Genomic DNA, 12415 nt, shown 5'->3' with positions numbered 1-12415 from the left:
TGTTTAGTAGTTCCAAAACATCCGGTGATTTTGCAGAAAGCCACATCAATTTACAGAAATACTCAAAATAAACATTGATAAAAGATATAACTATTATGCATGGAATTACAGATACACTTCTCCTTAATGCAACTGCTGTGTCAGATTTTGAAAAAGCACACCATGCAATAATCTGAGTACAGCGCTCAGACAACAAATCAAGCCATACGCCATACAGATATCCGCCATGTTGTGGAGTCAACAGAAGTCAGAAATAACGTGATAAATATTCACTTACCTTTGATGATCTTCATCAGAATGCACTCCCAGGAATTCCAGGTCCAAAATAAATGTTTGATTTGTTCGATAAAGTCCATTTATGTCCAAATACCTCATTTTAGTTTGCGTGTTTAGCCCAGTTATCCAAATTCATGACACGCAAGCCAAACGAAAAGTCAAAAAGTTCCGTTACAGTCCATAGAAACATGTCAAACGAAGTATAGAATCAATCTTTAGGATGTTCTTAACGTAAATCTTCAATAATGTTCCAACTGGAGAATTCCTTTGTCTTCAGAAATGCAATGGAGCGCAAGCTAACTCTCACGTGAACATGGGTGACCAGCTCATACCACTCTGCCATACCACTGACTCATTCAGCTCCCATTCCCCCCTCCTTCACAGCAGAAGCATAAAACAAGGTTCTAAAGACTGTTGACATCTAGTGGAAGCCTTAGGAAGTGCAATTTGACCCCATAGACATATATATTCAATAGGCAAAGTGATTAAAAAACTACAAACCTCAGATTTCCCACTTCCTGGTTGGATTGTTTTCTCAGGTTTTTGCCTGCCATATGAGTTATGTTATACTTACAGACATCATTCAAACAGTTTTAGAAACTTCAGAGTATTTTCTATCCAAATATACTACTAATATGCATATATTAGCAACTGGGCCTGAGTAGCAGGCAGTTTACTCTGGGCACCTTATTCATCCAAGCTACCCATTACTGCCCCCAACCATATTAAGGACAACAAAGTCAAGGTATTGGAGTGACCATCACAAAGCCATGACCTCAATCCTATAGAAAATTTGTGGGCAGAACTGAAAAAGTGTTTGCGAGCAAGGAGGCCTACAAACCTGACTCAGTTACACCAGCTCTGTCAGGAGAAATTGGCCAAAGTTTACCCAACTTATTGTGGGAAGCTTGTGAAGGCTACCCGAAACGTTCGACCCAAGCAATGCTTACACTTCTGATGCACTGGGAAAGTGATGAAAGAAATAATAGCTGAAATAAATCCTTCTCTCTACCATTATTCTGACATTTCACATTCTTAAAATAAAGGGGTGATCCTAACTAACCTAAGACATGGCATTTTTCTAGGATTAAATGCCATAAATTGTGAAAAACTGAGTTGAAATGAATTTGGCTAAGGTGTATGTAAACTTCCGAATTCAACTATAAAATCCTGCCACTATTTCAAAATTTGAAAGCACAAGTTCAGGCACAATATGTTTCGTCTGAGTATGCTATAGTCAAAAACGAGTTGTATGAGCTCAGGTCAATCAGGCCATAAATAGCAAATAGAAGTTGAAAACTTGTAATGTTCACATGAACTTAAGTTGATAAAAAAGATCTAACACAACATTAGATGATAATATATGTATTATTATAGATTTGTAATTAGCTATAATGTAATTTTGGACCGGGAACAAACCGGGAACAATTAATTAACATGAAACGAACACAACAAGAGGGTTAAGAGTGTCAGTTATTTGTTTTACTGATGCAGCTGGCATGTATACTGTTGAGTCGTCAGCGTACGGACACACAGGCTTTATTCAAGGTCAGTATAAAGTCATTAGTAAACACAGAAAACTATAATAGTCCAAGCAGGCTGCCCTGCGGTACACCACACTTTTTGCATTAGAGATGTTTCCTTTAAAGATTAATACGTTTTTTTCAGCAATATGTTATGATCCATTGATCATAACATATTTCTGGAAAAACATGGATCTTTAATGGTGGCAGTAAAGGCTGCACTGAAGTCTAATAAAACAGATCTTTGTATTATCAACTGATGAAAGCTTACTGTTCCCTTTAATGTGCTAGAAAGCTAAATTCAATGGTAAATGGCTCTTTTTAGATCAAAAGTTTATAACTTTTGTTTGTTGTTGTTATTGTTGTTTTCCGCAGGTGACCACTCTGCATCATGGAAAGTACTTTGCCATGAAGCGGGTCAGTAAGAAACACATTGTTGCCAAGCGACAGGAGGAGCACGTCCTGTTTGAAAAGAGGATCCTCAAAGCCATCAAGAGTGACTTCATTGTCAGGTGATTGTGGGGTGCTAGGTGACCGCTGACCTCTAACCTTTAATTAACATCCAAGCATCATTATTTAAGCTCACACTTAAATCCTCATTCTTCCCTTGTCAATCGATGGCTTTCATTGGTCACTTAAAGTACTATGAAATATAAAGAAAAATCAGCAGACACTGCTGTAGCCCTCAAAGCTCCAGGAGGACTGAGGATACTGTACCAACTTTAACCGTGTTTTCTCTCTCTTGATGTTCAGGCTCCATTCTGCCTTCAAAGACACTCGCTACATCTACATGATTATGGAGTTCTGTGTAGGAGGGGAGATCTGGACCAAGCTCAAAGAAGTGTGAGGAAACATGGCTGACTAAGGGAGTTTTCACACATAGTTTTGAGCTATAGAATCAGAGTTTGACTATTTTGTTACATTGTATTTTTTTTCATTTGATTCCATTGGTTTCACATTGCCAAATGTTAAATGAACAAAAATGTCTAAACAAAACCACATGTAAATGCAAGTAATTTGCTATTTGACAAACATTCTCACATTTCTCCATTTATGATTATAATGAAGTGTCACTTCTGTGTCCCAATCTTCATATTACTTTTGCTTTGGTGTTCCAATAAATTGCGGGAGCATTGGATACACTCATGCGTTGCTACTCACAGAATGTTTCAGAGATCTGAAGTTATGATGCTGTGTGCATTTCATAAGATGCTAGGAGTTCAACAACCAATAATAATGTGCGACTCTGGTTCTTTTCCTGTGTTTGGTCCGAACCACACCATGGTACGAATTAAATCGGACCAAGACCAACGTTTTTGAATGAACCATGATGCACTGTTTAGTGCACTCCCAAGTGCCGAACTAAGGGGGTAAATGCACCAGAGTTTGGAAAAAAAACAACCAAACTATTTGAGTGAAATCCCCCTAAGTCTTCCCATTCAGATAAACACAACTGAGGTTGTAGATTTTTCAAGACATTTAATTAAGATCAAAATGGTATTGTCTGCATTGTCTCTGTTTTTTTACAGTGGACGATTTGATGAGCCCATTGCTGTATTCTGCGCTGCCTGTGTAGTGGAGGCCTACGCCTACCTCCATAAAAAGGGCATCATGTACAGAGACCTCAAGCCTGAGAATCTGATGCTGGATGCCAAGGGCTACGTTAAACTGGTAGTTGCTACATTACGCTTTCCCTCTTTCACTGCTTCAATCTCTTGTACTTTTTATCTCTTGTCACATGTTTCTGTGTACGTGCCTTCTAATCTCGGCATCCAGAAGTAAATCTTGCTTGCATGTGAACTGTCCAGCTATGAACGTTAATGTATATCACAAGACACTATGTACTTGCGACACCAAATAGTTAATGAATTCATAACTCTGTGTTTGGATATGTGTGGGGGTTTGAATGTGTATGTTTTTACACCTAGGTGGACTTTGGCTTTGCTAAGGAGTTAGTGCAAGGAAATAAGACCTACTCATTCTGTGGTACTCCGGAATACATGGCCCCAGAAATCATCCAGAACCAGGGACATGACTTTGCTGCTGACTTCTGGTCCCTGGGCATCCTAGTCTATGAGCTGCTGGTGGGGAGGTACTGTACACATCCGCACAGAAAGATTTAAAGCAGCTAGATGTTTCAGTTAACAATTCTTCATTTTTGTAAAGTATTATCTAAAATAGTGTTTTACCCTCAGACTGGTTTACCTTTCAGCCCTCCATTCTCCAGTTCTGAGCCCGCGAAGATCTACCCTAAAATTTTGGACGGGGTGCTCAAGTTCCCACCTTACTTGGGCGAGGGGGCCAAGTCCCTCATCAGTAAACTGTGCAGGTGAGAGATGGGCTACCCTATGTTCTGGGGTGTTAGGTGCTGTTCTAACTGTCTCAGTTAAGTGTAAGTGTTTTGATTGGTTGTTGATGTTGTGTTATGGCCCATAGGCCACGACCGGGTCAGAGGCTGGGAAACACCAAGAATGGGATTAAAGATGTACGCCACCACAGGTAACAATGATGACCCAACCGTCCACTGTGTATGACCCATTATTTGGTCTCTCTCTCTCTGAGGACTCTCACCCGCTCCCCATTTCCTGTGTTCCACTCTAGGTGGTTCAGCAGTATGAACTGGCACAAGCTGCGTGTGGGCCAGGTGGAGGCTCCTACAATCAGACTCATACGTAAGGTCAGTCTAGCCACAGCAGGTAACTTTAAAGGTGTCCTTCGAAGGATTTATAAATGGGTGTGAATACTTTATCATTTTTAGGGACATTAGTTTGTACACTATGGTCTATAAAGGCTATTCCCAAACTGGGGTATGTGTACCCCCAGGTGTAAGCACAATCTGCCGGGGTATGCCAAATAAAAATGTGGTTGATATTTTCAAATAGTCAATTCAGATTTGTTTTTCTCGCCTGAGTAGCCTCGTTTCACTGCCCAAAAAAATACAAAGTAAACCACCTCGGTCAAATATGTAGCCTCGTCAAGTAATTAACATCCAATCACATTGTGGCAGGGTAGCCTAGTGGTTAGATCATTGGACTAGTTACCGAAAGGTTGCAAGTTCAAATCCCCAAGCTGACAAGGTAAAAATATGTTGTTCAGCCCCTGAACAAGGCAGTTAACCCACTGTTCCTAGGCTGTCATTGAAAATAAGAATTGCTTGCCTAGTTAAATAAAGGTTAAAAAATTAACTGTTACTGTCTCGTGGGTCTGTATGTAGCCAAACTTAGATGCTGCTCATTCTGGATAAATGGTCCAAAAAAGTAAGGCATGCCTATATGGAGAAAGATACCAGATCTACTGGTAGTACTAGTACTACACCTGCACCTGTTGAGTTGTTCTGCTTCCACGAGCACATCAAATGTGAGCATCAGTAACTCTACATGTGTCGCTAGCACAGCTAGCATGGACACTGACAGTTGTGAATCTGATGCACCTAGAGAGCTACTCCCCTCTTACCTGGGAAAGCATCGAACAACAAACAGGGACGTTGGACAATAGAAGAGGCATTGATGAGAACTACATTGATTTGGGAGAAGTGCCTTTCCTCAGCCACGGTGTGTTATATGTGCAATGTTTTTTGGAGCGAGAATTAAGACAATTTTCGAGTAGTAATGTCATGAACATCGTCCGGGAAATGACCGGACCAAGGTGCAGCGTGATGAGCGTACATTTATTTTTATTTTGAATGTCGCCAACAAAAACAAGAAACAACAAACACGAACGTGAAGCTTACTAGGGCTATACAGGCCACTAACAAAGTAATCTACCCACAACTAAGGTGGAAAAACAGGCTTAGACAGCTGTCCCTGATTGAGAACCATACCCGGCCAAAACATAGAAACAGAAAACATAGAAATAAAGAAACTAGAATGCCCACCTTGGCCTAACCAAAATAGAGAATAAAAGCCTCTATGGCCAGGGCGTGACTGTACCCACCCCCCAAAGGTGCGGACTCCGGCCGCAAAACCTGACTCTATAGGGGATGGTCCAGGTGGGCATCTACTTCGGTGGCGGCTCCGTTGCAGGATGCAGACCCCGCTCCACCTCTGGCTCCCCCCACGTTGGTGGCGCCTCTGGACTGGGGGCCGTCGCTGCAGGCCCCGGACTGGGGACCCTCGCTGGTGGCTCCGGACGGGAGGCCGTCGTTGGAGGCAGGATATCCTAGGCCACAGAGACGCACTGGCGGCCAGATGTGCTGTGCCACACCAGCCATCCTGGCTGGATGCCCACTCTAGCCTTGCCGATGCGGCAAGCTGGAATGTAGCGCAACGGGCTGTGAACGCGCACTGGAGACACCGTGCGCCCCACCGCATAACATGGTGACTGACCAGTACCACGCTCCTTATGGAAAGCACGAGAAGTTGGCTCAGGTCTCCAACCTGACTTAGCCAATCTCCTTGTGTCCCCCCCCAATTTTTGTTGGGAGGGGGGTTGACTCTCATGCCTGCTCCGCTGTGCCAACTCCTCGTATTGTCGCCACTCTGCTTTCGCCGCCTCTATCTCCTCCCTTGGACACCGATACTCTCCAACCTATGCCCAGGGTCCCTTACTTTCCAAGATCTCCTCCCATGTCCATTCCTCCAGAAAATGCTGCTCCTCCTAGCCATGCCATGTGGTCCATTTGTGGTGGGTAGTTCTGTCACGAACGTCGTCAGGGAAATGACCGGACCAAGGTGCAGCGCTGTGAGCGTACATTTATTTTAATTTTGAATGTCGCCAACAAAAACAAAAAAGAACAAAAACTAACGTGAAGCTTACTAGGGCTAAACAGGCCACTAACAAAGTCAACTACCCACTATTAAGGTGGAAAACAGGCTGCCTAAGTATGATTCCCAATCAGAGAAAACGATAGACAGCTGTCCCTGATTGAGAACCATACCCGGCCAAAACATAGAAACAGAAAACATAGAAATAAAGAAACTAGAATTCCCACCCTAGTCACACCCTGGCCTAACCAAAATAGAGAATAAAAGCCTCTCTATGGCCAGGGCGTGACAAGTAAGACTTATATAAAAGCAACAGATACCATTAATATGAAGGGGCTAGAAGAATCTTCCATTTTTATTTATTTATATATATATATATATATATATATATATATATATATATTTAAATTTAACCATTATTTTACTTGGCAAGTCAGTTAAGAAAACATTCTTATGGCTTACAACGGCCAACATTGGGCCTATTGTGCACCGCCCTATGGGACTCCCAATCACGGCCGGTTGTGATACAGGCTGGATTCGAACCAGGAGTTTTTGCCCCTCTAACACAGCCATCCACCACCGCAAGAAAGGTATTGATGCAGCGAAATATGAACACCACAGCGGACTCTTACCCCTACGGTTTCCCAAAGGCCGCGAGTCAACCCAAATTTATTTTCAACAGCTGTTGTCTTTTTAGTGAACACATTTTTCCAGCAATAGGTTTTCACACTTTATAAAGATCAAGTGACATTCATGTTACAGATTGAGTGGTAAGGGGCAGTCAGAAATGTACTGGTGGGGGTGGGGACCACTAATACAAATTACTGCAGCGACCCTGTGTTTATAAATGTGGATATTGACTTTGCCACAGCATGCTTTTGTGGCACAGTTGATGCCATGCAGGGCTACGGGCCAGAAGGTTGAGGGGTCGCCGACCACCACGGACAGGCTCACTCTCCTGCCTGTTTCTTTACACTACGATCAAAGCTGGCAGCAGACAATGATTCTGATGCCATGTTTATAATTATATAAAATTTATGCAATGAATTTTTCACCAACAGATTTCTGTGCCAATGCACAAACAATAAACTAAGCATACCGTCTTCGAGCACTTTAATATTGGTTTGTGTTTTCAACACCACAAATTCGAGCAAGGGTTGCCTTCCATAGAGATATCAGAGATTGTAACATTCTCTGCTTCACGGAAAAATGGCTCTCTCGGGATATGTTGTCGGAATCGGCTCCACCACTGTACTTTTCCATCGAGCTGTACGCTGACTCGGTGAGTGCTTTTATAAGGAAGTGCATTGGAGATGTACCCACTGTGACTAAAACCTACCCTAACCAGAAACCATGGATGGATGGCAGCATTCGCACAAAACTGAAAGTGCGATCCACCACTTTTAACCATGGAAAGAGGTCTGGAAATATGACTAAATATAAACAGTATAGTTATTCCCTCCACAAGGCAATCAAACAAGCGAACAATAAAAGGCCATTCCACCTACCACTATTGTCACTATGTATCACGTTTCAGGAGAAGACGCAGATGCAGACAGTGTCGAAGTAACACAAGTTTATTAATAGAACAGGGGGCTGGCAAAACGACAGGTCAAGGGCAGGAATAGATCAGTAATTCAGATCAGAGTCCAAAAGGTACAGAATGGCAGGCAGGCTCAGGGTCAGGGCAGGCAGAATGGTCAAAACCGTGAAAACTAGAAAAAGACAGGAGCAAGGGGAAAACTGCTGGTAGGCTTGACGAACAAAACCAACTGGCAACAGACAGAGAGCACAGGTATAAATACACTGGGGATAATGGGGAAGATAGGTGACACTTGGAGGGGTTGGAGACAAGCACAAAGACAGTTGGAACAGATCAGGGTGTGACACTGCGAATGGTGGATAGAGGGCAGGATAGACAGACTGGTTGACAATATTATGGTATAGTAAAAGTTAGCGTGTGTAAAAGCATAGTGCACATTAATATATGGGAGGTGTATGCAAGCAGATGAGGAAATTTAGCTAGGATGGAAGAAAGTATATAAGAAATCCACAAAAGAGCTAATGTAAACCAGGGAAAAGACACACACTCCCCTGTGTCCAATAAAAAAACACACAAACCTCCCCAAAGCAAAAAAAAAATGTTTGATTATCCTCCCCTATTTTTGACCTCAGTAAATGTGTTTTCCCCTTAAGTAGCTGCCATTTATTAACTGTCATATCCAGTGTGACTGTCATTCCCAGGCAGCCAATGATATGAGCTCCCCTTCTCCCCCTCTTGTCCTCCAGGGTCCGTGCTACATCAACTTTGATCGCTTCCCCTTCGACCAGGCTCTGGCTGATGAGGAGTTCTCCGGCTGGGACAAAAACCTCTGACCTGAACCAGAACCTGAACCAGTCCAAGTGAGTCAGAGTTCAAAGGTCACTGGTTCACTGATAGATTTACCTAGAGCAGACTACTTCTTGGTGATATTGGTTTACCCCTTACCTTTAAGACTCTGAACGCAATGTAGGGTTAGGGACACGTGTGCTCATTGAAAGCTGTATGTGTGTGTTGTGCCCAAAAGAAAGATAAATTAATTTAAAAAAAAGTTTGGATGTAATGTCTCATGCTGGACAAAGATATGGTTTTACCGTTGACCCTCATTGTACTTTGTAATTTAGGATGGCATTATTGTTAGTCTCTGTTGCATGTAACATATACTGTCTGTATAGAATACTCAATGTATGTGTTTCACATTAAAATACATGTATATGTCACCAAGACCCTTAAATGTATACATAGAGGAGAAAAGGTGCTTCAGTACATGTCAATACTGCTGGGTGGAGGCTGAACAGGAATGCAGTCTGTTCAAAATGGAATCCTATCCTTGAACATCATTACACACTTCCTCAGTGTCTGTTCGCTTGACTTAAGCTATTTTACTTGACTGTGGTGAATCAATCAAGTAATCAGACCTCTAAGGACAAACAACTCTTATCAGGAGGGAATAACAAACAACAAATCAATATGCCTAATCTGTGATGGTGGTCTGAAGTACATCTGATTTATATTGGATTAAAAAGGACCTGGATGATTGATCAACATGTTTGGTACAAGGGGAGTACAAATTGCCATTGACAATACTACTATTATGATTAATAATATTTTGTATATGCTGCCAAGGACAGCTTCCAGTGTTTGTTACTACTGTTTTTCATTTGTGTAAATCTTCCAGGCCATCTTTGTATATTGAACAAAATATAAATGAAACGGTGTTGGTTTCGTGTTTCATGAACTGAAATAAAAGATCCCAGACATTTTCAATACACACATTTGTTTACATCCCTACTAGTGAGTATTTCTCCTTTGCCAAGAAAATCCATCCACCTGACAAGTGAGGCACATCAAGAAGCTAATTAAACAGCATGATAATTACAAAGATGCACCTTGTGAGCAATAAACAATAAAAGGCCATTCTAAAATGTGCAGTTTTGTCACAGAACACAATGCCAAAGATGTCTCAAGTTTTGAGGGAGAGTGCAATTGGCATGCTGACTGCAGGAATTCTACCAGAGCTGTTGCCAGAGAACTGAATGTTAATTTGTATACCATAAACTGCCTCCAATGTTGGTTTAGCGAATTTGGCAGTATGTCCAACCGGCCTCACAACCGCAGACAATGTGTATTGGGTCGTGTGGGCGAGCGGTTTGCTGATGGCAATTTGAATGCACAGAGATACCGTGATGAGATCCTGAGGCCCATTGTCTAGCCATTCATCCGCCTCAATCACCTCATGTTTCAGCATGATAATTCACAGCCCCATGTCGCAAGGATCTTTACACAATTCCTGAAACCTGAAAGTGTCCCAGTTCTTCCATGGCCTGCATACTCACAAGACATGTCACCCATTGAGCATGTTTGGGATGCTCTGGATCGACGTGTATGGCAGCGTGTTCCAGTTCCCACCAATATTCAGCAACTTCGCATAGCTGTTGAAGAAGAGTGGGACGACATTCCACAGGCCACAATCAATAGCCTGATCAATTCTATGCAAAGGAGATGTGTCACACTGCATGAGGGAAATGTTGGTCACACCAGATACTGACGTGTTTTCTGATCCACGTCCCTACCTTTTTATTATGTATCTGTGACCAACAGATTCATATCTGTATTGTCACATGAAATCCATAGATTAGGGCCTAATTTATTTATTTCAATTGACTGATTTCCTTATATGAACTGTAACTCAGTAAAACCTTTGAAATTGTTGCATGTTGCATTTATATTTTTATTTAGTATAAATAACAATTTGTTCTTAAGACTCACCTGGTTCAATCAAATCAAATTAAAGTTTATTTGTCACGTGCGCTGAATACAACAGACCCTACAGTGAAATGCTTACTTACAGGCTCTAACCAATAGTGCAAAAAAGGTGTTAGGTGAACAATGGGTAAGTAAAGAAATAAAGCAACAGTAAAAAGACAGCCAATATACAGTAGCGAGGCTATAAAACTAGCGAGGCTACGTACAGACACCGGTTAGTCAGGCTGATTGAGGTAGTATGTACATGTAGATATGGTTAAAGTGTCTATGCATATATAAATAAAGGTTAAATAAATAAATACAGTGTCTTCAGAATATTCATACCACTTGACTTAATTCCACATTTTGTTGTGTTACAGCCTGCATTCAAAGTTGATTAAATAGATTTTTTTCTCTCTCACCTGTCTACACACAATACCCTATAATGACAAAGTGAAACATGTTTGCACATTTTTGGAAAATGAAATACAGAAATATCTAATTTACATAATTATTTACACGCCTTTGTCAATACTTTTAGAAGCACCTTTGGCGCTGATTACAGCTTTGAGTCATTTTAGGTATGTCTGTATGAGCTTTGCACATCTGGATTTGGGGATTTTCTCCAATTACTCCTTGCAGATTTTTTCTTTTGTGGAAAGACTTGAAGATTGCTGTGAACCATCACTCCCGATCTACCTTAACGTTAAATCGGGAGCGGTGGTGAACAGCAATCTTCAAGTCTTTCCACAGATTTTCAAAAGGATTCAAATCTGTGCTTTTGCTGGGCGACTCACATTCTTGTTCTCAAGACATTCCAGGGCTGCGTTTCAAACTTTAAAAAAAACACACCCTCCTCCTCTTACCCTCACCATATGCCCGAGGGAGAATCCCCGCGGCCATCTTTGTCATTGGTCCAAATGATTAGCCAAGCAAAGGAAGTTGGCAATGTAAGCCTCTCAGCCCCCATTTTTGATTGAAATTGCGAGAGTACAATTATGTTCACTCCGGAGCCTGCAATACCCCATAATTCAATTCGCAATGATAGTACAACCACTAAGAAAACTCCAAAAATTAAAACCAACATTAATATTGAGAAGAAAACAAGTTATACAGGTGTAAGTAAAAACAAATGTAGGTAAGTTAGAAATGATGCTACTAATGCACATGACGTCTCAAAACGTATCATAAAAGTGATTATGTTTTTGTGTGGTTAGCTTTTGGAAACATTAGCTTGTGCACATAGCTTTCCCTGACATCACACTTATACATTGTCATTTTCAATTTACTTGATATAGTAGGATGTAAGGCACACACAACAGTTCCATGATGACTGAAAACACAACCGTGGGATTAGTGACACATTTCCGGGCAAGAGCGGTCAATTTAAAATGTATTCATTCTTCCCTTGCCCTGCAAGTGTCAACTTGTCAAACATCATGATACGTCATCAGAAATGTCCACTTAATTTGAGAGCTGAGGGGAAAGGGTGTGGCTTCTAAGTGTTTGGAATGTAGCCCAGTTTGGGCTTTGGCTATATGCTTGAGGTCATTGTCCTGTTGGAACATAAATCTTCCCCCGAGTCTAAGGTCAAAGCAGGTTCTCATCAAGGAGTTTTTATTTATTTG

At 41.6% G+C, this 12415-nt stretch overlaps 1 protein-coding gene across 7 annotated transcripts in view; it reads left to right on the top strand.

Moving 5' to 3' along the window:
• The window catches only part of prkg3 (protein kinase cGMP-dependent 3), a 41935-nt gene extending 32122 nt beyond the window's left edge, over positions 1–9813 (top strand). For all 7 annotated transcript variants that reach the window (XM_064924818.1, XM_064924822.1, XM_064924821.1 and 4 more), the window contains 8 exons: positions 2175–2311; positions 2553–2642; positions 3329–3470; positions 3728–3891; positions 4012–4128; positions 4236–4298; positions 4401–4476; positions 8792–9813. In XM_064924818.1, coding sequence (XP_064780890.1) covers positions 2175–2311; positions 2553–2642; positions 3329–3470; positions 3728–3891; positions 4012–4128; positions 4236–4298; positions 4401–4476; positions 8792–8878 — 876 coding nt within the window. In that variant the 3' untranslated portion in view covers positions 8879–9813. The remainder of the gene's footprint in view (positions 1–2174; positions 2312–2552; positions 2643–3328; positions 3471–3727; positions 3892–4011; positions 4129–4235; positions 4299–4400; positions 4477–8791) is intronic.
• Positions 9814–12415: the final 2602 nt, after the last annotated feature.

Source organism: Oncorhynchus masou, chromosome 19, assembly GCF_036934945.1.
Source record: "Oncorhynchus masou masou isolate Uvic2021 chromosome 19, UVic_Omas_1.1, whole genome shotgun sequence".
Lineage (NCBI taxonomy): Eukaryota > Metazoa > Chordata > Actinopteri > Salmoniformes > Salmonidae > Oncorhynchus > Oncorhynchus masou.
The sequence above is the reverse complement of the archived record's forward strand: the minus strand, read 5'-3'. Positions and strand labels throughout refer to the sequence as shown.